At 37.1% G+C, this 24,263-nt stretch overlaps 1 protein-coding gene across 1 annotated transcript in view; it reads right to left on the bottom strand.

Annotated features, from left to right (window-relative positions):
- Positions 1-24,263, bottom strand: part of THSD7B (thrombospondin type 1 domain containing 7B) — a 773,362-nt gene that overhangs the window by 179,637 nt on the left and 569,462 nt on the right. Inside the window, exon 14 of the mRNA XM_024122279.2 lies at positions 23,444-23,619. Within this exon, the coding sequence (XP_023978047.1) occupies positions 23,444-23,619 (176 nt within the window). The remainder of the gene's footprint in view (positions 1-23,443; positions 23,620-24,263) is intronic.

Raw genomic sequence — 24,263 nt, 5'->3', positions numbered from 1 at the left:
AAGTTTGTTTTCTATGTGAGTCTATTTCTGTTTTGTAAATAAGTTCATTTACATCATTTTTTTTTGGTTCCACATATAAGTGATATCATATGATATTTGTCTTTCTCTGTCTCACTTATCTCACTTGTATGAAAATCTCTAGGTCCATCCGTATTACTGCAAATGGCATTACTTCATTCTTTTTTACAGCTGAGTAATATTCTATTGTGTGTGTGTGTGTGTGTGTATAAACGCACCACATCTTCTTTACAGGATTTCCTTTTTTTTAACAGCTCTATTGAGGTATAACTGATACAGAGTAAAAGTTGTACATGTTTGATATACAAAATTTGGTAAGTTTGGCATGTGCATGTTATGAGCTTGACATGTGCATTATCAACCCATGATATCATAAGCACAATCAAGGGAATAAACATATATATCATCTCCAAAAGCTTCCTTGTGTCCCTTTCTTTGTAAGAACCCTTAAGATGAGATCTACTCTCTTAAATTCTTAAGCGCACAACACTGTATTGTTAACTATAGGCCCTATGTCAGGATTTCCTATTTTTAACTATTCAAATCATGATTAATCTGGATCATATCATCTACAGAGTGACTCAGCCATGATTTTTAAAACTATGGTAAAATTTTTCAAATATACATTTGATTTTAAATCAATGAATTCACTTCTTAAAACAAAAACAAAGCAACTTATGGTCACTAAGACTAAATTGGTAAACACTATTAAGAAAAAAACCTAATTATATCTATTCTAGTTGTTATGGGATTGAATAGGTTAATAGTTTCTTGAGAAGAGGTGATATATAAGACCAAATCATCAGTTGCTATGTCTTTTCTCTTTGTTAGCATTATAATTATACCCATTGTAAATTATGAGTAGGTCCAGTCCAAAACAGTCACACCCCCAAATCTACTTCTTGATAAATGTTTTGAAGCTCAAAGTGCTTTTTCTCATAGAATTTTATATATATAGTATATAATATATATAGGTACAAATGCATTATAATATGTATGTGTATACATATATAGGTGAGAATACCTTACCTAGTTATTAAGTATTATTTATTTCATAACATTCGTTAAGTATAAGAAGTTACTTCTGATTTTATTACAAAAGTTACTCTCCGTTGAACTATTTCACCCTTTTAGTTGCACCTCAGTGTGTCCCGTATTGAGCATTTTCCTACACTTCAGATCTAAATATCCATCTATTGATTGGAAATCCGCACCTAACTACCTTAAGGAACCTCAAGCTAAGCATGTCTGTAAGTAACCACATCACATCCAGCCCTCAAGGTGTTCTCTGTCTATTAATATTGTTAGCATCTCACCATCCATCCAAGCTTGAAAGATGATTCTTCCTTAGCCCTCTCTGCCTCAAGTTCCAATCCATCAACATGTCTTATAAATTTTGTCTCTGAAATGATGCCATGAGCTATACCAGTTGTACCTGACATCTCACTGTTCCCCGCCTACAGCAGGAGCTGTGGGCATTTGTGTTTTCTCCTGCTCAGAAGGACTTCCTTCTGCTTTCTGTTTGTTAAAATCCTCCTACAGACTTAGCTCCATGTCACTTCTATGGAATCTTCCCTAACTTCATTAACTAGAATTAATTGTTCCTCCCTCAGTGCTTCTGAAAATCCATCTAAAAAAAAATAAAAGCAAATACACAGTAACTAGTGAAGCAATGCCGTGGGTAACTACCTTCAGGGCAAATGGTGGATCATATTCACTTCTGAGTGTCCTGCTTCTGACGCAGTGCCCAGCACATTCAGTGATCATTAAAGGCTTCAGCTGGGATTAGGGGAGCGTTTGGAACACAAAGTAGAAAAGGTGGTCTGAGAGTACAAGCTGAGGAGAGACAGCCCTAAATGGAGGCTGACGAGATACCCAAGTCAGGACTACCTAGACTAGCATTTCTCAAACTATGTTCCATGAATCTCCCATGATTACTCCATGGGGGTTCTATGATTAAATAAGATTAGGAAACATATCATCTCCACACTGTCACCCAGAGATTTACAGTGTATCACAGTATATTAAAAGTTTTATAAATAGAAAATGTAAATAAACACATTTGATTTTGTTCATTTCCATGTTTCTGAAAATTATTTGGACATGAGAATTTACATAATCATCTCTACCCTTATTATTAATTTCTTAGTGAACATGCAGATTATAGATGAAAAGCTGCCCTATACTAATAACTACAGTAGCCAACAATTTTGTATGCAAAAATGAACCTTTGGCTAAGCATTTATAGAATGCAGTTTCCACTAGCCCAAAGGAACCACAGCATCTAATTTTACAGGCACTGTGCCTGAGAGTCCTTGGATGTGTGAAGGGGATCTGCTATTTATGTGATTTCTGATCTTTAATATCATTGCTAACTCCAGATATTCTGAAAAACTTTTCATTTATATAGGGTTGAGGGTTGGTAAACTACAATCCACAGGCCGAATCCAGTCCACTGCCTGTTTGTGTAAAATTTTTTGTGGAATCCGGACATGTTCACTCGTCTACGTATTGTTTATGGCTGCCTTTGCCACACATCAGCAGAGCTGAGTGGTCCTGGCAGAGATAACATGGCCTGCAAAGCCTAAAATATTTACTAACTGGTCCTTTATAGAAGAAGGTTGCTGACACAGATTTCTCAGGTTATTTTTGATTTAGAAATAGACATCTTTCTAAAAATAATCTTACAGAATTTGTTGTCCACATTATTTCAATCTGGAAAATGTCTAGTTAATAATCTCCTCTAGTGCCAGGACAAAACCTTAAAAGTGTCATAGAGGTAAAACTAAAACATCAAAAACTGGTATTTCTGTATGAGCTGCAAAAGTCATGGCATGAAGAAAGTCTCAGAGTTTTGAGAGGTAACTAAAAGTTGGACATACAGTACTTCTGGGAGAATTATTTTTCCCCAAAATTCTGACTTCACTTTTTAAAAAATATATTTATTTATTTATTTTTGGCTGCATTGGGTCTTCATTGCTGTGTGCTGGCTTTCTCTAGTTGCGGCGAGCGGGAGCTACTTTTCGTTGCAGTGTGTGGGGTTCTCATTGCAGTGGCTTCTCTTGTTGTGGAGCACGGGCTGTAGGCATGCGGGCTTCAGTAGTTGTGGCTCGTGGGCTCTAGAGTGCAGGCTCAGTAGCTGTGGCTCATGGGCTCTAGGGTGCAGGCTCAGTAGTTGTGGCACACAGGCTTAGTTGCTCCGCAGCATGTGGGATCTTCCCGGACCAGGGCTCAAACTCGTGTCCCCTGCACTGGCAGGCGGATTCTTAACCACTGAGCCACCAGGGAAGTCCTGACTTCATTTTAAAAACTTTATAAAGTTGTCTTTTTAAAAATCTAGACGCTTCCCACAGTCCTTCACATGGTTAAAATTTTAGTATTGTTAATTCATTAATGCATGCACTTAAATGTAGCCTCTTCTGAACACTAATGAACATCTTTATTTGAATTATAATTAATTAGAAAGTTCTTGAAACGTATAATTTAGGTTAATCAAAAGTGAAAATTCTCATCTTTTCTCAATAAAGAGAGAACTCTAGAGTAATTGCTCAGTATGTAGAACACTCTACATGTGAAGTTAATAAAATAATCCAATACTTAGAGCTAGTTTTTTGTTGAATTGCAGAATTTGATGAGAACTACGTGAGTATTATGATAAATATCTTGTGTTAGTATTTTAAATTAGTGTAATATACTATAAATCAAAATGAGTTTCTGAAAACTCTGTAAGATAGCATGGGCACAGACTTCTTGTAAACATGGAGATGATAGCTATGATTTTAAACTGTAGATGAAAGAATATCCTGAGCATATTCTTTTTAGAGTTGCGAATGGTAGTCTAATCCGATATTCTTATCCCAAATGTTAAAGAACATTCCAGAAGTACTTCAAAAGTGATTAAGTCCAACGACCTTAACATTTGTTAAGGTTAAATACATAAGAACAAAGACTCCAACATGATGGACAGAAATACATATATAAAAATAAATGACATCACTCAAGCACATTGAGGACACTGGCCTTTCTGAAAAGAGAGTCCCTGGAAAAAAGAATACCCAGTCCTGGTGAGCCTTACACTTGGACAGAATTACATAGAGCTAAGAGAAGAAGTGAGTAGAAAAGGGGGATAAGCTTTTAGAATGACTTATTAATATTAGCAATGACAGCTATCATTTATTGAGGATTAATATAGCCACAGACTGTGGCATCTTTATATTATTTTTATGTGCTAATAATGTAAATACTATTATCACCATTTATAATCAGGACACTGGGATTCTGAGAATTTAATCTTGCTGGAGATCAAACAATAAATAAATGACTACAAATTTTAAGACATGTTTACCAGACTCCAATGCCCATGCCCTTCTAACTGTGTCCTAAGACACTAAAGAGAGAGGTTCTCTAATTAAGAGCAGATCAAAAGATGGGCCAAGAAAATACAGTTAACACTTTACAAAATCTTAATTGTCTAAGGTGTCTGTCTTTTGATCAGAGTTTTGAACTAACACCAAGCTTACAGGGGTATATAAAGGAATACTTCAAGACTTCCCTGGTGGAGCCATGGTTAAGAATCAGCCTGCCAATGCAGGGGACACAGGTTCTATCCCTGGTCTGGGAAGATCCCACATGCTGGGGAGCAAGAATTACATAGAGCTAAGAGAAGAAGTGAGTAGAAAAGGGGGATAAGCTTTTAGAATGACTTATTAATATTAGCAATGACAGCTATCATTTATTGAGGATTAATATAGCCACAGACTGTGGCATCTTTATATTATTTTTATGTGCTAATAATGTAAATACTATTATCACCATTTATAATCAGGACACTGGGATTCTGAGAATTTAATCTTGCTGGAGATCAAACAATAAATAAATGACTACAAATTTTAAGACATGTTTACCAGACTCCAATGCCCATGCCCTTCTAACTGTGTCCTAAGACACTAAAGAGAGAGGTTCTCTAATTAAGAGCAGATCAAAAGATGGGCCAAGAAAATACAGTTAACACTTTACAAAATCTTAATTGTCTAAGGTGTCTGTCTTTTGATCAGAGTTTTGAACTAACACCAAGCTTACAGGGGTATATAAAGGAATACTTCAAGACTTCCCTGGTGGAGCCATGGTTAAGAATCAGCCTGCCAATGCAGGGGACACAGGTTCTATCCCTGGTCTGGGAAGATCCCACATGCTGGGGAGCAACTAAGCCCGTGCACCACAACTACTGAGCCTGCGCTCTAGAGCCCGCAGGCTACAACTACTGAGCCCACACGCCACAATTACTGAAGCCTGTGTGCTCTAGGGCCCGTGTGCTGCAACTACTGAAGCCCATGTGCCTGGAGCCCATGCTCCGCAACAAGAGAAGCCACCACGATGAGAAGCCCACACACTGCAACGAAGAGTAGCCCCTGCTTGCCACAACTAGAGAAAGCCCATGTGCAGCAATGAAGACCCAATGCAGCCAAAAAAAAAGACCCATACTTCTTGAGAAATATCTGGCAGTCCCATACATCTTGGTCAAGTTCAGTTGACTTTGTAGTCTCTATCTTAGAAGGCTGGAGAAAGAAAGTGCCACCAGTAAAACTAGGGGGGAAAAAAAAAAAAGAGAGAAAAGCCTCAGACTTTGACAAGTAAACCTGAAACCATTCCATTTCTTCCTTCCAGGTCTGATGACTTAAATGAGACCTGGAATAAGAAGAAAAGAATCCAAGGGGAAAGACTGATCGATGACTTACAAAAGTTTAAAAAGCTGAAAGTTACCAAAAACAAAACAACAGAAGATCGAGGAGCAACTTAAGAGCAGTATTTACAGAGAGGAATTATAAATGACGTGGGAAGACTTTGTACTAACACAATGAAAACTTCAGTAGGAAGGATTTTTGTCATGAGTGAAAATAGCTTTCTGAAAGTGAGGAGGATAAGAACTGCAATGTCTTGGAAGAAGAGGTTAGGCAGCATTCTTAAAAAAAAAACCCTCAAGTTGTTTTATAATGGATTTAATATGAGTAAGTGGGAAATCTAAGAGGAAAATGCAGCTTTCTCCTCCCTTTCCTTTCAGAAGGTTCTACACTCATCCTTCTACTTTTAAGGTAGTAGTTTTCAAAGTGTGGTTTGTGGATACCTAGGGAGTGCTTGAGACACTTCCAGAGAGTCTATAGGTCAAAATTATTTTCATAATAATACAGATGTCATGTTTTAAAACTCTTAAGACATTTGTAACAATTCAAAAGCAATGGTGGGTAAAAATCCTGGTCCCTAAAATGAACCAAGGAGTGGCACAAAACTGTACCAGTTGTCATTGTATTCCTCACCACTACACACTGATTACACATCTTTATAATATTCTGCCTAATTTTAAATGCATGAAGCACTTCTACTGCATACTGAAGGCTGCTGGTTCTGTCGAGAAAACACACTTGTGAGACTGAGGCACAGGCTGAACTAGTTCCTTTGACCATAGAATAACACTTTTACTTAAAAGAATGTTGTGCAGACAAACTCTGGTTATATAGAGAGACTTAAATATTTAGCAGACAATTTCTCAAAAAATGGAGTGAGTCTGTCATTTTAAGTAAAACAGCTAAGCGTATTTGTTTGCAATGATAAAATTCAAGCTGTTAAGTGAAAATTAAAATTTTGGAAAACTTGATTCTGTCACCATAAGCTTGGGAGCTTCCCAATACTTAAAGACTTTTCTGATAAGTGGCGATATTAATAAATATGAATTTTTGATACTATGTAGTGAAGTAGGTCAACATTTCAGAATAACTCAATAGACAAATTCCAAATGACCCATGCATGATGTTACAAAGTCCTGCATGGATTAAAAATTTATTCAAAGTGCCAGGTAGCCCAATGGATTTTAATGTAACAGAGTAGAAAAAGTAGATTGTTATGATTTCATATTCCACACTGCAACTAAACTTCAAAAAAAAACTGCCACCTGTCAAGTTTGTGTATATTATCAAACTCTATCCAAAGTTACCTAAAAAAGGTCTACTAAAATACTTTTCCTTTTTCTTGCGGTATGCGGGTCTCTCACTGTCGTGGCCTCTCCCGTTGCGGAGCACAGGCTCCGGACGCGCAGGCCCAGCGGCCATGGCTCACGGGCCCAGCCGCTCCGCGGCATGTGGGATCTTCCCGGACCGGGGCACGAACCCGTGTCCCCTGCATCGGCAGGCGGACTCTCAACCACTGTGCCACCAGGGAAGCCCTACTTTTCCTTTTTCTATCTGCATATCTGCGTAAGTCTGGAATTTCTTCATCTACTTCACTAAAGCAACCTATTACAAAAGGCTGAACGCAGAAGCAGATTGAGAATTCAGCTAACTTCTGTGATGCCAGATATCAAAGAAATTTGCAAAAATCTAAAACAGTGCCTCTTTTTACAACTATTTGCTTTGAAATATATAGTTATTTGTAATAAATGTATTATTAATGTTAGCATGTAAGGGATTTCATTTTAATTACTTCTAAATAAAGTAATACTTTTTCAGTATCTTACTTTAAATTTAGAGAACAGTAAACATAAGAAGACACAAAATCCATATAAACAAAAGCTCTTCGAGATCCTCATTCCTTTTCTGAGAGTCTAAAGGTTACTAAAACCAGAAACGTTGAGAATCACTGGTTTAAGGGCACTTTCCTAAAAGGCATTTTAGATGAACCTCTCCTAATTTCTTTCTTATTTCAACTGAAATAATTTAATAAGTGTTCCACAAATCTCACACTCTGGCATTGTAACAAGCAACTAATAATCGTTAGCAGCCACTATATATCATAAGCAAGACACTACAATCTAGGTAGGAAGAAGATGACTAAACCAAGGGACTCAAACTCAAACACCTGCAGGCAAATACAAGGCACATGATAATGAGTAATCTCCATCTGAAAACTAAGCCCTTCCCATTTTCTTGAAACTCTCTAAGTTATTTTTCTATCATTTATGTTGTTTTATGATAGAGACCTGAATTCCAAAATTAACGTTGTCATCTTAAAGGCACCCTAAGAAAGCAGGAGTGCAAGTCTCATGATAAATGGTCACTGACAGTACTGCCTTCTGGCTTTCCCCTCAGCACAGAGAAGGCTTCTCTGCCCTCCTCCAGCTGTACCCCTTCCGGATGGGTGAAGAACCTGCGGAGACAGGCCCCTGGCAGCCTGCTCTCTGCCTCCTTCTAGAGTCTATTAGATCACATTCCACAAACCCTGGACCCCAGAATTCTCTGCCAAATGAACCTGAGCTGCCTTCATGCCCCAGATCTGTCCTCCTGAGGAGTGGGGCTGCATCCCCACGTGAGTATCCCTAGGCCGGGGCATGGGGTGTCTATCTGCAGCTCGTCCGAGGAACTAGGGTGTCTGGACAGAGTCGAGGCTGCCAGACCAGAAGCACAAACACAGGCTGAAAATTGGATCTCCCAATGGCATCACATTCCACCTCAGAATTTTGAGAATCTCCAATTTGAACTTAGCCTTCTGGGCTGTGATGAAGGTATATTTGGTAAGGTAGGATGATAAAACATATTTTATAGAAGTTTTCTGCCTTGGTTTGTAACTTAACTATGGAAACAGAGGAAATGTGGGTATCTTTTTGTGTTCTCTCCCCGGCTCACAAATATTTAGAGATGAACCTGGCTATTGATACTTGGCCTAGGCATAGGGGACCACTGTGGGGAGAGAGAAGGAAGGTAGTCATTATACTGATAGAGTCTGTTTAAAGAGGACAGGCGTTCTCAGATTCACCTGAAATTGGCTAGATATTCTGATTTTAAAGAAGATCTTAGAAATCCAAATTTTAATGCAAATTTTTCTATTTTAAAATCTTGACAACTAATCAAAAATATTAACACCTGGTAGCAAACACTGAACAGTCCAAATAACACTCTGGCATCTACAGCTTGCCAACAGACCACCAGATTATAAAGTCTAGGCTTGAAGAAAGTTTGTAATATGGTGGGGTTTCCAAAGACTTTCTCCCAGAACCCTCACCAGACTCATGATTAATAATGATGTGACTAATAATAGCTACTACTTAGAGAATGCCCAGTACAAAGCCAGGCATTATACTAGGACCACTGAACACATTATCTCAACAGCATACATACTTTTTTTTTTTTTGGCGGTACACGGGCCTCTCACTGCTGTGGCCTCCTCTCCCGTTGCGGCGCACAGGCTCCGGACGCGCAGGCTCAGCGGCCATGGCTCACGGGCCCAGCCGCTCCGCGGCATGTGGGATCCTCCCAGACCGGGGCACGAACCCGTGTCCCCTGCATCGGCAGGCGGACTCTCAACCACTGCGCCACCAGGGAAGCCCCATTCATACTTTTGAATGTTTTTTCATCTATGAAAAAATGTTTTGGAGTTCAGCCATCACTTTTCACCTAGCCAGTCTCCTTTATAATAAGTCTTATCAAGAAATCTATTTATGCTTTTGCATGGTGTCTTGACTGTAGCAAGGATAAAGTATGTGCATATAGGTTAGAACAATTTACTTGGTCTGTGGAGGGATTAAACTTTGGCACAAATTGTACTTAAGTGGATTAACCTGCTTCCCATATCGATTCCAAGCCTGTTATTCAATAACAGATTCTGGGCAAGTGAAACCTGAACCCTTCTTAGCAAAAACTCTTCTGCTTCTATGCCAATAAAGTGTCATCTCTTGATTATGACTTCGTTTACAGCCTTTCCATAACTCCTTCAAATGGTATTCTGGATGGGCTATAAAGTCGTTAGTCAGAATAAATTAAAATTTGTACTTAGCACTAAAATGTAAATTAATTGTATGTTTTCTCCCAAATCTAACCATTTTAAACATCTGGTACATATATTTTAGTGATTCATTCACTCTAATGGTGATAATTTTAGCAAGTTGTTAAAACTGCTTTTCACTTCCCCATCATAGCAGTCCAAGGGATGCAGCTAATGTGTCAGCATTGAAGCATCTCTTACAAACTCATTAGAAAAACAACTGGTCCACTTTGGTTCATCATAAAGTAAAATAGAGCAGAACGTTATCATCTGCCCACTCTCAACCACACAATGAAACCACTGGCCTTAATGTGAAGAAAGTTTAAAGTTTTCACGAATCAAGGGCATTGAGTACAGAAAATTAATCTTTCCACTGTCATGTTTTATACTTTGAATATCAATTTTCACCAGCTGTGATAGCTTCTTTTGTAGCATCTGCTAGAAAGTAGAAAAAAATGCACAGCAATTGTACTTAAGCACAGCAATAGTTTTTCTGATGATTAAGGCCAACAGAATTATGGGAAATTCATGACTTGCAAAAGATACTAATTATATAAAGATTGAAAATGCTCATAACTTACTTTTAATTAAGTAATAAGCCAGAACAGATTTTTCTATAGTTTTGATTAATATGCATTTCAAATGACAGGCAATAATTCATGCAAAGACTATAATATATTGAGTTCAAGATGTCCATATTTCATTTTTACATTCCAAAGCTGTCTCAGTTCCTCTCTCTTAGTTCTTTGCTATTCCTATTTAGCATTAAATAGCTAACTTGACCAATTGTTTACCCAGAATTATTCAGCATTTTAACTCAATTATCCTTCTGGTTTGATTTCCTAGACATAGAGGGCTTTAATTCCAATGCTTATAATTCCAAGGAGAAAAAAAACAGAATGCAGATAGGTCTATATTCAGGTCACCAAATGTTCCATTTTCATGGATTCTTTTCCCTTGACTTTACTGAATTTGTCATTTGTTTCAGCTTCATATAGACATGGCTTCAGTGATTACACGTAGAAAAATCACCATTTTTTAAAAAGTGGACACAGTTAGCAATTCAGATTTTAACAAAAAGCTGCAATCTCTTTTAACCAAAAAGAAGAGAATGAACCATTCTGATATAGCAAAATGACTAAATTAAACTTTGCTTCTTACTCTAGATCCCAGGGCTTGATTCTGCTTGTCTAATTGCTAGTTCTGAGTGATAAATTCAAACATCGTAATGAATCCATAAGGGCAGTAAATAATAAGGCTAAAAATGGAATCTGAACATAAAGTATCTAAATAGTTGAGTTAGGGCTGCTATAACAGAAATACCATAGACCAGGTGGCTTATAAACAACAGAGACTTATGTTTCACAGTTTTGGGGGCTGGGAAGTCCAAGATCAAGGTGGTGGCAAGTTCAGTGTCTGGTGAGAGCCTACTTCCTGGTCCACAGACAGCCATCTCTTCTGTTTCCTCACTTGGAGAAAGGGTTTAGGGAGCTCTCTGGGGTGTCTTTTATAAGGGCACTAATTCCATTTATGAGAGTTCCACCCTCATGATCTAATCACCTTCCAAAGGCCCCATCTCCAAATGCTATCACACTGGGAATTAGATTTCAAAATATGTATGCTGGGTAGAAACAAACATTAAGCCTACAGCACTCGGCCTATTCTCCAATGACTCATAATTTACTCAGAGCAAAGAATATTACACTTTCACCATGTCAGAAATTCTACACACATATAAAAAACCCATTTGCCTCTAAAATATTTTTCTTTCCTCCTTTTTTTAATTGTTAGGGGAGCACATGGAATTTACTGACATGGTTTTAAGTGCTCAGTCCTTGGAAGAATTATGATGGCAGTAGAAAACAAGATGTTTACCTTCTAGCAGCCTAAAAGTCTCAGGATGAACCAGGACAGACACACAAATAAGAAGAACATTACAAATAACTACATGGGTATGTACATATGAAACCACGTTCTACGTGTCTGATGTCTCATTGTTTTGTATTTTCTAAGATTCTACCTGTACCTATTCTGAACGTATCCTTCAGGGTCTGTTAAAATGCTTTCAAGCAGCTATATATCTAAATCTAAATATATAAATCTCTTTAAATGAACAATTTCACTGAGATTTCTTTTCCATAAATATGAGCTCTTATTTCACCTTCATACAAAATGATATTCAGTTCTACTTATTCCTGCCATCTGCTATCGTTACCTGCAAAACCAAATGGCATTGCAACACTGAACAGTCTATAGAAGGTTTACTTGGATCGAAACACTCTGGAGAAATCCAAAGGAGATATTAGACTTGGTTTCCTTCATTAGTGTTGTTGAGCCCTCCCCAGTACATGCATAATTCCAATATGACTTAAATTATTGATAAATAACCCAAGAAAATGTTGCATGGGCTACATAGAGTAGGGAAAACAGGAGAGACGCCTGGTGTATGAATGTATTACTTATCTGATATTTAAGTCTGCTTGTTTATCATTTAGAGTGAGTCACTGGTAGGTTGGTTATGCCAAATAACTTGCAAAATGGAGCGATGTCCTTATCAAAAAAAAAAAAAAAAGTGTCACGGAAGAGCCCTAGTCGAGGCAATTCATATCCTCAAAGGGAAAGTATTAGGTTATATTACTTAACACAATAGACGTTCAGATATTCAATTAAAAACACTACTTAATTTTTCCACCTTGATATAAGGCTGAAAATGTTACTTAAAACTAATTATACTCATCAAATTGAATGCCAAAAAGAGTTAAAATTAAGAGTATATAGTGGACATTTAGGTTGCTTCCATTAGGAAAATATGTATGTATGTGCATAGATTATAAAGAAATAATTAGAAATAAATAAGAATTGAGACTTGATATTCATTTCCATATATTTACTGTAATTCTTTGAAGAGCATGAAGTTATCAATGCATTTCCTTTTCACATACATAAAATTAATAAATTTCCAAAATTAAAAAAAAAGAGTATATAGTGGATATTTTCGTTCACTCTTCAACATGCATTCCACCCCAGGTGATGTCTAGGAGAGAGCTCCCAGCTGGTACACATTAGCATCTCAAGGTATAATCTGCATACCAGCAACTTTGCCACCACCTGGAAACTTGTTAAAATTAGTCTCTTTGTCCCCGCAGACCTACTGAATCAGAGTCTGCATTTTAGCAAGCTCTGTTATGTAATTCATATGCACATGAAAGTTCGAGAAGCAGGGTCCTACTGTACCAGGGTCTCGTATGTGGGTTTCAGGGGAGGCTGAGACATTGCTTGCACCATCCCATGGAGACTACGGTCGCAGACCATTCACTCCTGACATAAGTAGCTTTGAATACATTTTCCACTTTGCCAGATGATTATTATAGTTTTATATGTGTCATGAAGTTTAGAAAAGTTTTGGTTGGAAAATACTTGTTTGAGCTAACAAGTTTATCCCATGACTCCTTCCAGAGATTAGTTTAAGAATGGACACAAAATCCAACTTCAGTCATTGAGGTGTGAGGTGAAGTCCTTCCCGGGAGTGGGGGAAGCTCTGGGAAAACCTTACTGTTCCTAAGATTCCCAAAAGAGAGACACTCTTTTATTCTTTTGGTCATTGCTGCACCAGGAGGCTATGCCTGACACTGCTGATTGTGCTAACATCCTGAGGTTCATCCTTCATTCTTCAGTTGGCTTCATGCCAACACTGATGATGGCAAAGCAGAGACTGAAAAAAACTATGTCCTTGATGACATTGCTGAGCCAAAGAACCAACCAACCCTGGAGCCCACATGATCACTGTGTTTCTTGTTATATGAGGTAATGTATTTCCTTATTGTTTCAGCCAGTCTGGGTTGAGGTTTTGGTTTAGCTGCAAATCATCCTGATATAGAGGAGAAACAGGTAATTTTGCTGACTGAGTCCAAACTGGTTTCTTGTACTTTTAAAAAAGGCAAAGCATTTCTAATACTATGAGCATCTAGGGTCTGACCATTCATACTTTCAACCTACCCAATCCCTCACTCAAGTTCCTGGGAATGCAAGTTCCCAGTGGAAACTCTCGGAGGAGTGGTGTTGAAATAAGCTTCAGTAACTCCTCCTGGCACATCATTCATTCTTAGAAGTGTTTGCTGAATGAATAAATAATGGCACAGATGCAGAGAATTAAAGTTGTCTTCCAAAACATTTACCCTAAATTCAATTTTATTTTTACCTCTTCTCTTTTTGAAAGCTACCAAAGCTCATTAATAAATTACTGTTGCTTAGAAGTCCCTGTCCACATAATACACTTACATAATTGTACCTGCCACATTAAATTTTTATATGTCTCCCCCCAATGTCCCTAATTATACAGCATGAGGACATACATGTGAGATTTGTTGAATAACACAAAGAAAAATACATCCACTACCATATCATACCACTCCAAACCATGGATCCATGCAGTATATTTTTCCACCTTTTCAGGGACATTTGCACAGCCACCAGGTAAGTTCCCTCATACCGGAAAAGGAAGTTGTTGGAGGCCTTATGATCAGTTAAAACATCTCCCAAAAGAGGTCACTTGCTCATGGTAAAGGACATTTGCCTTTAGTGGGCAGAGAGGTGAGGGGGTAGGATGTTGCAGGATGAGGTCAGAGGGCCCCCTACTTGTTTTCCTAAGTGAATAACACAGGGATAGAGCACATTCACATCACTGACATTTCTTATTGCACTTGTGTTCATTCGGACGGAAGAGGTGTTCAAATAGGAAAGGAACGGAACAACAGACAGGCAGGGTCCCTGTTCTAGGCGGTAATTAGGTGTCAAGTCACCTCCCTGAGCCCCAGTTACCTCATTTACAAGATGCCGCATTCAACAGTTCTCAGCCCTAGCTGCACATCAGAATCACCTGAGGATTTTAAAAAAGATTGTTGGATACCACCAGCAAAAATTCTGATTTAGTTGGTCTGAGTGGGGAGGTAGGGAATGTAACACTTCTCTCTAGTAAATCAAATGGGCAGCCATGACTTCTGATGTCTAGGGACACCCTGTGGAGGCAGACACTGCAATTGGTTCCATACTTGCTTTCAGCACAGATGTCCCTTACCTTTTCCTCTAAGAGAAAGACTTTTCTTCAGGGAAGAAAGCAACAACTCCAATCTGCCTTGGGCGGTCTATATTTAAATGGTTAATGGGTCTGATTTTAATCCAGTGTAGAGGGAATTTGATGAGCAGCTTCTAGAGAAAGGGTGATAAAGTCAATCCAAGTATCTAATTTCATTAAAGAATGGTGATTTGTAATTGAAAGGCAGTTTCTGTTAAAAGATATCATATTAGATATCAATCAGTTGATTTATAGGATCATCCTGAGAATGTGAAATTCTCACTCTTTACGAGAAAGGCTGTATGAGGGCTGATGAGGGGTTAGAAAGAAGTGACCCTTTCCTCTTGTCTCATCAGCAGCTTCCCTGGCCTGAGGGCCTTGCTGATTTGACCATGACTCTGAGCTCACAGAATGTGATTGGGACCAGATCATGAAATGTCTTATAAACTATATCATGTAGCTTGGGCTTTATGCTGAAGGTAACAAGAAAGAGGCAGAGGAAGTTTGATGGGTATGAGGGTTGTTTAGGAGAGACATGAGAAGAGTCCAGCAAGAAGGTGATACTCATACATTTGTTCTCTTTGGGAGGAGAGATATACTTGGGAGGAGACAGCAGTCACTGATGTGCTGTGATATGGGATGTGCTGAGATAAACATTTAATGCATCCATATGGCTTTCACACCTCTTTTCATGGTGTCAGACAGGTCACATTTCAAGTCATTATCTAGAATTATGTACTAGCTATGTTTAGAAAGGTCTGTGATAGTTCACAAGTTAAAATGAAATGCCAATTATCTACTGAAGTTGAATATATGCATAGCCTATGACCTAGGAATTCAACTCTTAGGTCTGTATGCAACAGAAATGCACACATGTGAGCACCAAAGACACGTACAAGAATGGTTGCAGCAGGGTTATTTGTAATAACCCCAAATTGGAAACAACCCAAATGTCCATCCATTAATTAGAACAAATAAAATGTTGTATATATAATCTAATAATGTGATATATACAAGGACACAACATAAAGCAATGGAAATGAACAAAATATTGCTATACATCGCAACATGGATAAATCTCACAAACAGAGGAGAAAAAGGCAGACACAAAAGAGTATAGCGCAGAATCCATTTATGTAAAGTTTTTTTTAAATGATAAAACGAATTTATCCTGTTAGAAGTCTGAAGAGTAGTTCTATTTGGTGAGAGGAAGGTGGTAGAGAAGGAGCTGGAGTTCAAAAGGAGGCACGTGAGATAATGATAAAGTATTATTTCTTGATGTGGGTAGTAATCGAATGGGAAGATTCGATTTGTGAGAAGTCATAGAGCTCTACCCATAACGATTTGCGTATCTTTCTGTTACACACCTTAATAAAAACATTTATATCCAAAGAATCACAAGTTGATAGAAAATTAGTTATAAACATGTAAAAAGTTACATCCTTTTTTGCCACCAGGAAAAAAAAATGCAATGCCAAATAAGATATTTAGAAAAAAAATAAAGCAGACTTCCCATACAGGAAGCAGTGACAGTAGCTTTTCCTATGTATATAAGCTGAGTGATTACAGCTAAAATATTTGACTTCAAATATTCCAGTAGCTAAATATGAAAAGAAAAGCAATCTGTATAACTTAGGTCTAAAAGGTAATATAGATGAAAACAAACTGAACTGGAAACAGAAATTATGTGTTAGAGACCAAGGAAACATAATCTTAACATTTATCAAGTACTTAACTATTTGCCAAACAACAGTATTTTCATTTTATATTAATTAATACAATAATCTTATAAGGTAGTTGTTATCATTATACCCATTTGACAGAACATGAAACTGAGACTCAATAAGGTTAAGTAATTTTCTCATGTTCTCACAGCTAGAAGATGGCAGGGTAGCATTTGACCTCAGACCTGAATGACTCTTAACCCGTTATACACATCAGTGGGTAAAGTTGGTCAAGTAATTACACCCCTCTAAGCCTTAGTCTCCTCTATAAAATGGGAGCTTCCTCCCAGATTTGCATTGAATAGCAAAGAACCAGTGGTTGTATTCATTGTTGATATTAGAAAGGGCAGGCTAAGTCAACTGCAGAGAAATTCTTTTCCAGAGCTGACTTCAGCAAAAATGGTAGCCTCAGGGACAAGACTCTCAAATCAGCAGTGTTCCTCAATTTGCCTGATTAGAAAAAAGAGCAAAGATAAAGCTTTGTTAACAAATACACTTTCCTGAACTTACTCTGTGCTGACCACAGTTTCCAGAGCAGGGGCCTGGGAAACTGTTTTTATACCAATTTTTCCCCCACCCATATGGTGATTTTTCTACTCTTACGATCAGTAAAGGTTATGAAGCAGTAATCTACATTCCAAAAGATTTAGATAAGCTTCTCAGGCAGACTATTTTTATATGGACTCTTAAGTCATACAGAAAAATTAAATGATGATTCAACAAGTGCTTTTCTGCAGGGATCAATCACAGGACCTAGTCAGGACCTAGGTAACTTGCTTTCTGGTAATTTAATAGTGGGATAAAGCTTGAAAAATCTAAAGGGTATAAACTTGCAATTAGTAGATAAATAAGTCCTGGAGATCTAATGCACAGCATAGTGATTACAGTCAACAACACTGTATTAAAAATTTCCAAGCAGCTAAGAGACTAGGACTTAATTATTCTCACCACAAAAAGGAAATGATGATTATGTGATGTGAGAGGTGTTTTAAGTAATGCTATGGTGGTACTCATATTACAATATATAAATGTATAAAAATCCACACATTGTACATCTTAAACTTACACAGTGTTATATGTAAATTATATCTCAATAAAAAAAGATCTAGAGAATGAACATGCCATTTAGAATCTTTCTTCTAAAGGATTCTTAAGCAAGTTATTTTTAGAAGGTGCTACACTCCCATCAATACATGGTTTAACTTTCTAAATGCTTGTGGTTAAAGTCAGAGCCCTAGTTTTTTAATGCATGAGAGGTGGAAGGAAGTTTCCATTTTGCATTTAAAGGTTAAAAGACAGGATTATTCAGGAAAGATCTGAAAAGTAGGTTCTGTCAATATTTTTTTTTCTAGAAAAGTACCTAAGCACTTCTACTTGAAGTCCCTGGTTAAGAAGATAGTTTTGCAAAATTTCCAATACAGATGATGTGATTTCCTGCTGAGGCTGATGTTATCTAATATAATATTTCAGAACTTCAGGAGTTCAGAGGCTAGGGATAATATGAGGTATGACAGCACATTGAAAGGGTTCCAAAGACAAAATCTGACATAATTTGCCTGTTTCACAATTTTATAGCTGTCTCCTGCCAATCCTGGAAACCCTGCCTAGGGACAGCATTAGGGAAATTTGCCAAGCCAGCTTAGTAGAGAACATTCTAGAGGTACATAGGAACCTCTTGCATAACAACTAAAAATGAGTTTGAATATGTGCAGAGTAGCAATACCCAGTATAAAAAAAACACAGTAAAAGACAAGAGAAAGTGGACAACAGGTAGAGGAAAATTGCTTCTCATGAGTGATTCTGGCGGTTCTCAAGAAAAATGATCAAAGTTGCAAAAGATTTCAACAAGCATGAGGGGTAGTCCTATGATCAAGAATAGGGTATGTATAGACACAAGCGTGGCAGAGAGGAATCTCTTGAGAAGAAAACATAATTATTTTGCTTGGAAATGGTGACAGGGCAGGAACAAAAAAGAAAAACTGCCTCTACTACAGGCTCTACGCAGCTCATTTAGTGCAATGCCACAACTTGAGAGCACAGTGTTTGGGTTGGCAGACAGGCATAAAGCGTATGAATGGATGAACACCAGCCTTTAGAAGTCATTTCACTCTGCCTCTGAGATGGGGTGTGGTGTATAATAATTAGTATAATAATTTGCTATCATAATTATTAGTATTTTGGCGAGAAGTAAAACGTTTTAGGAGTATCTGCCTTTATTAAATCCTCCCAAGTAACCCTGAAGAATAAATCACTCTGCATCTCTTAATTCTGTGGCATATGATATTTCATAACTAAAACAAGTTCTTCTCAAAGGTGCAGTCACCAACCCCTACTTCCTGACACAAGAACGGTACACCTGAGTGTACTTCATCATGGATAACTGTGGGCTTTCCATATTAACGCTCAAGACGATGACTTCTTGCTCCGTTACGGTCTGGAGCTCCTGCCGAAGTGCTAAGTCCAAAGCGGGCAGGACTCTGCCAGGAATGATTTGGACTAGGTTAGGATGAGTGGAAGTCGGGCAGGTCCCAAAAGAAGCAAAAGGCCAAAATTGGTTAAATCAAATTAAACTTTAAGTGAGCCATATTGTTCCGGGTAAACAAACATTCAGTTTGAATGACAGTTATCCTCTTTCCACATCCTAAAATGCTATTAATAATTAATAAAGCAGTATCAAAATGAGCATAAGACACTTCTCTATAGAAAATTTTCTCATCCAAAGCCACCTTATAAGGGAGAAATGATCTTGCGAAAATATACCTGTTTATCTTTGGAAAGAAAGTATTCTTTAAAAGAGTATTACCCTGCTATGGAAAAGAAAAAGCATTATACTCATTATTTCCAAATTCAGGCCACTTCTCTTTGGAGAGAAGACACACCTTTAAAATAGCAGGTGTTTCTAGAAAACCCATATATTTAATTTATATCCACTCATTCAGTTGCAAGCATAATAAAAACTCTTTCAAAATTGTGTTTAAATAGATGCATTTTAAAAAGTACAGAGAATGAATCTCAGTGTCAGATTTTTATTCCAGCACATGGGACACACAAATGTGCAACATATAAACAACATAGAATTTCCTGGCACTCCCTTGCCTTCAGTTGTGTAAAGAACTCATAAAGGGAAATGTAAGTCCAATGGAGCTTTAATGTCCCCATATTTAATCTTCTATTAAGCAGAACTCCACAAGAAAAAAGATAGCAAAAAGATACAGTACAAGTGCACTTAAATCCACTCACCACATTATAGACTATAAAAAATTCAAATACATTATGTATTTGATTACACACAGCATAGTCAAGGGTATCAGTCAACTGACCTGATAAATCAAAAAACTATTTAGCAGTTTTCCAACTAAATAAAAGCTTTGGGTCAGCTGCATGCTCGAGCTATTTATCATCACAAATCTACTTAGCAGAAAGCCACCAAAGTACTGCTGTCACTTTGGCACTTCTGGAGAAAGAGCTATCATGTTGATAGGTTTTAGTTTAAAAGGGAGGTTTTTTTATGAGAGATTATAAATATTGATTTCACAAACAGATTCAGAGCAGTTTATGAGCTCGTGTAGATAATACCAACCTTTTCATTTATATCACTGAGTTAGATTTCAGTGGGGAGGCAAACACCCAGGATTTTTCTGGCAAATAGTGAAAGGACTCTTTGGGCAGTAATAATGTGGAGGTTCTTTTGTCTTTCTTCTAGAAGAGCTCATGTTTTTTGACAATTCGAATGACAAATCACAGCTTAAGAGACCAGAGTTCTAAAGTATTTTTTCTTTCTATGGAGCTAGCCACACACTCATCAAGAGAGGTTTCTTTTCAGCTAAAGCATCCAATGAATATAATTTGACAATCCACAGGATGGTGTACCAGGGGCTAGAATGAGTTACAAAAGTAGAAAGACAGCCTTTGCCCTCAGAAAGACCTCATGTTCTAAAGAGAAGCAAAGGAGGAGAATGATTAAGTACATGCAGGTATACTAACATTTATATAGCATATGCATAATATATACTTACACATAAGAAAGTTCTTTCTTTCTTTTTTTTTTTTTTTACAAACAGTATGTTAATCTCAATATGCCATATACTGAATTTTCCTCATGCACAGGTATTAAAGATATGTACCTCTCTTACTGCTATAATTTGGTTACATTTTTTGTAAGCTCTTACTTATGGGTGAATGGATGAGAGACGATTAATCTGGTTCCAAAACTAGAAAATTAAATCTAGACCTAAAAACCAATTGGAAAGGAGACCAATAACCTAAGGTCAGTAGTAAAAATGAACTTTAAAAAACAGCCTCAGTGGGTGTACCTCTCACTAGATCATATTTCCAGCTTAGGGAAACAAATAGCGAGCTCTTCTGAAGAAGAATTGCCATAAATAATAGAAGTTGAGGAATATTTCCTAAATCATGAAGATTCCTGACAACCCAATTTATATACTGATGAATTAAGAAAATATGGATAACTTCAACAATTTCAATATATAACACACATACACACACAAAGGGGATTCTACCATGTATAAGAGCAAATACATAATGAAGTCCGCAGACAGCTTTCCACAAATATACTTACAGGTAAAAGTGTGCTTTCTTTAGAAAAGGAAGGGCTCTGGGTACAATTTCCTTTAAATTTAGGATTTTTTACAATAGCATTTTTCCTTGACATTCACAGACTGACAAGTGAGACGGAGGGCTTATGATTTACTGTCTTGATCAATTAACTTATGTTAAAATATAAAGTATGGATTGGGGTGAAGTTTTCCAATTTTTAAGCCACATACATTCTAGATACCTGAAACCTCTTTACATCAGAATATATGCTACACTAAATTTGATTTCTGATAATTAAATCCCAGGATTCACTTCTGAGCATCACAGCAAATGTCTTTGGAATGCTACAATTTCCTTCCCGAACTCAAAAGCTAGAAAACACCTCCTGCGGACAAACCCACCCTCGCTTAGTTTTCACATATGGGATTTATCTAAATTAGTCTTGAACTTGGGCTTAATTTTCAGCATGTACTACTTCTTAAGGTTATAAGTTTTATATGTCAACTAAGTGTTTAGAACAAGTTTTCTTTAAGTCATAACAGGCTTACAAATACCCTTATCTTACACATACTCTCAAATTTGATAGACACATTTCCATACATTTGCCTATACACAGAGAATACAGTTTTAGAGTCTGTGCTCCAATGAAGTCCTTTTACTCACTTGATAATTTCCTAGTTCATAAAATTAGCATATTAAAATTCGTGTTTAACGCTAGTGCTATAAAGGCTTAGGTTTCATTGGTGTTGAGGAGAGAGAAGAATTTTCATACATTATTTATAACTATAAATGCTTAGTAGTCATTTCCCTTTTTAAATGCCTGGAAAATCCCCTAGGGAAGGTCAAATAGCCTTCATACCTTCATATGAGTATTCATTTGAAAGTTCTTCTCCTGACCATCAACCTGTATTATTCCTTTCTTCATACTGAAGAGGCTTCTCTCCTCAGACTCTCTCTGCTCTGATTATTTCCCTCCTGTTTTCATTAATCATATCCCACTTTTCCCTTCCCTAAACTACTGTACTTGTGAAGTTTTTTTGGCAACCTTTATGTTGATTTTACAATCTTCTGCATCATTTTTTTCCCAGTATGCTTTATATCTGCTTTGAAGGAAGAAACCAGGGTCATCATTTTAACCCACGTAACCTTAAAAAACAAGACTCGCCTAATACTATGCCCTGTCTTGGAACATAAATATTTTTTGCCAGTATGATAATTTTTCATTTTCAGTGAGTTATGTGTCTTTCATCAAAATTTAGGAAAAAACCAGCTAGAGATGTCAGTCTTGAAATGACAAATGGTATCTACATACAAGCAGTACTAGATACGCTATTCAAATTAATTAACAACAGATGCGTGGATTTCCCTTCCATTAAGCAACCTGTATAGAAAGTCTAATCAAAATGGAGTTAACAGGGCAGAAATGAATACAATAGAATTAGGAATAGAAGCCTGTGTAGCTATTTTCTTAAAAGTTTCAGAGTCATAAAGAATCTACAGACCCATATAAGACACAATTCACCTCTCAAGAGTAAAGAACTCTTAACAATCATCATCTTGTACTCCACCTATTGAATTGATTAAAATGTATATATCAGTCCTAATATAATAACAGTATGCAATCATGGGAGAAATTTTAGTTCTTTATTATAATTCTTAATTAAATCTTAGACTCCATTATGTAGGTAAAGCCAACTGAAATACTCTAATCAACTTTGATTGCTTAAGATGGCAATTTTATTAGATATCTACATGGAAGAGTATCCTTTAGGGTTCCATTTATGAAAACAGCTTTGATCTTGGGGGAAAAGGTAGAGAAATAGCTCAGAAGAGACATGAAGAGCTGTGGAAACATAAGATTAGGAACAAAGAAAATTAGTATGAAGAGTTAGATGCGGGAAAATTAGAACACCATTTTTGTAGTATGTGGATGAGACCACTAATTGTATCTATAACCATAAAGTAATTGACATTCTCCCAACATTATGACTGACACACACACACACACACACACACACACACACACACACACACCCCTTTCATAATATCATGATTAATCAAATTTCAAGGTAATTTAAAAACCAATTGGATTTAATTTTTGTAAACATTATTATTTCTAATATTACCAAGTCGTTCTCGTCATTGCCTAGAAGTGGGCAAGGCTTCTCTTCCTAATTCTATTATATTAATTTCTACCCTCTTATCCACTCTTCTGAACTTGTAATAACTTTTTGCGAGCTACTTATAACAAGATGATGACTTCAATTTCAACAGGAAATAATAAAGGAGATACTTTTCAGCTTTGTATTTGTTGCTTCATGCACTTTACCTGATTCTTGAGATCCAGTTTGGGACATGGGCGGCCTCCATTGTACGGTTTTTCTTTCAACCATTTGGATCGAATTCTCACTCCAACACAAGATGAACTGCAAGACCCCCAACTAGACCAATCACTTAACTTGCAATCAAATGGACAGGGGATGACACATTCTTCTTGAATATAACCTGAAAGAAAAAGATTTAAAAGAATGGAGGAAAGTCTGATCAAAATATAGTAATCAAGCTAACTTTCTGTTTCTATTATCACAGATCAGACTGCCTAACAATACTGCTGCAGAGGTTTCAATAAACAGACAAAAGACTTCAGATACAGATACATGTGATTATTTCTGCATTCCAAATTTGTGCCATCTTTTTCCTTCATAGACAATTCTGGGATTGAGGAAGCAGGGAAAAGTGCACAGTAAGTCCTGCTTTCTGATAAAAAGAAATGAAGAAGAAGAAATGAAGCAGCTCAGGGCTAATGGTGATACCATCTCCCTCCACTGGACGTACAATTCCCTGTCTGGGAAGAGAGAACATAATAGAGTCAATCTTAGTGCCTGTGATCTGCAAGGCTTTCACAAAGATTCCTTTTTTTAAATAAAGGAAGCTTATTATTTTTTAAATTGAAGTATAGTTGATTTACAATGTTGTACAGCAAAGTGACTGAGTTATACATATATGTGTATATATATATATATATATATATATATATATATACACACACACTTTCTTTTTTTTTTTTTTTTTGTGTGTTCTTTTTGTGGTATTGCTGCGGCCTCTCCCGTTGCGGGGCACAGGCTCCGGACGCGCAGGCCCAGCGGCCA

Source organism: Physeter macrocephalus, chromosome 2 (genome assembly GCF_002837175.3).
Source record: "Physeter macrocephalus isolate SW-GA chromosome 2, ASM283717v5, whole genome shotgun sequence".
Taxonomy (NCBI): domain Eukaryota; kingdom Metazoa; phylum Chordata; class Mammalia; order Artiodactyla; family Physeteridae; genus Physeter; species Physeter macrocephalus.
This window is presented reverse-complemented; position numbering and strand designations above follow the sequence as displayed.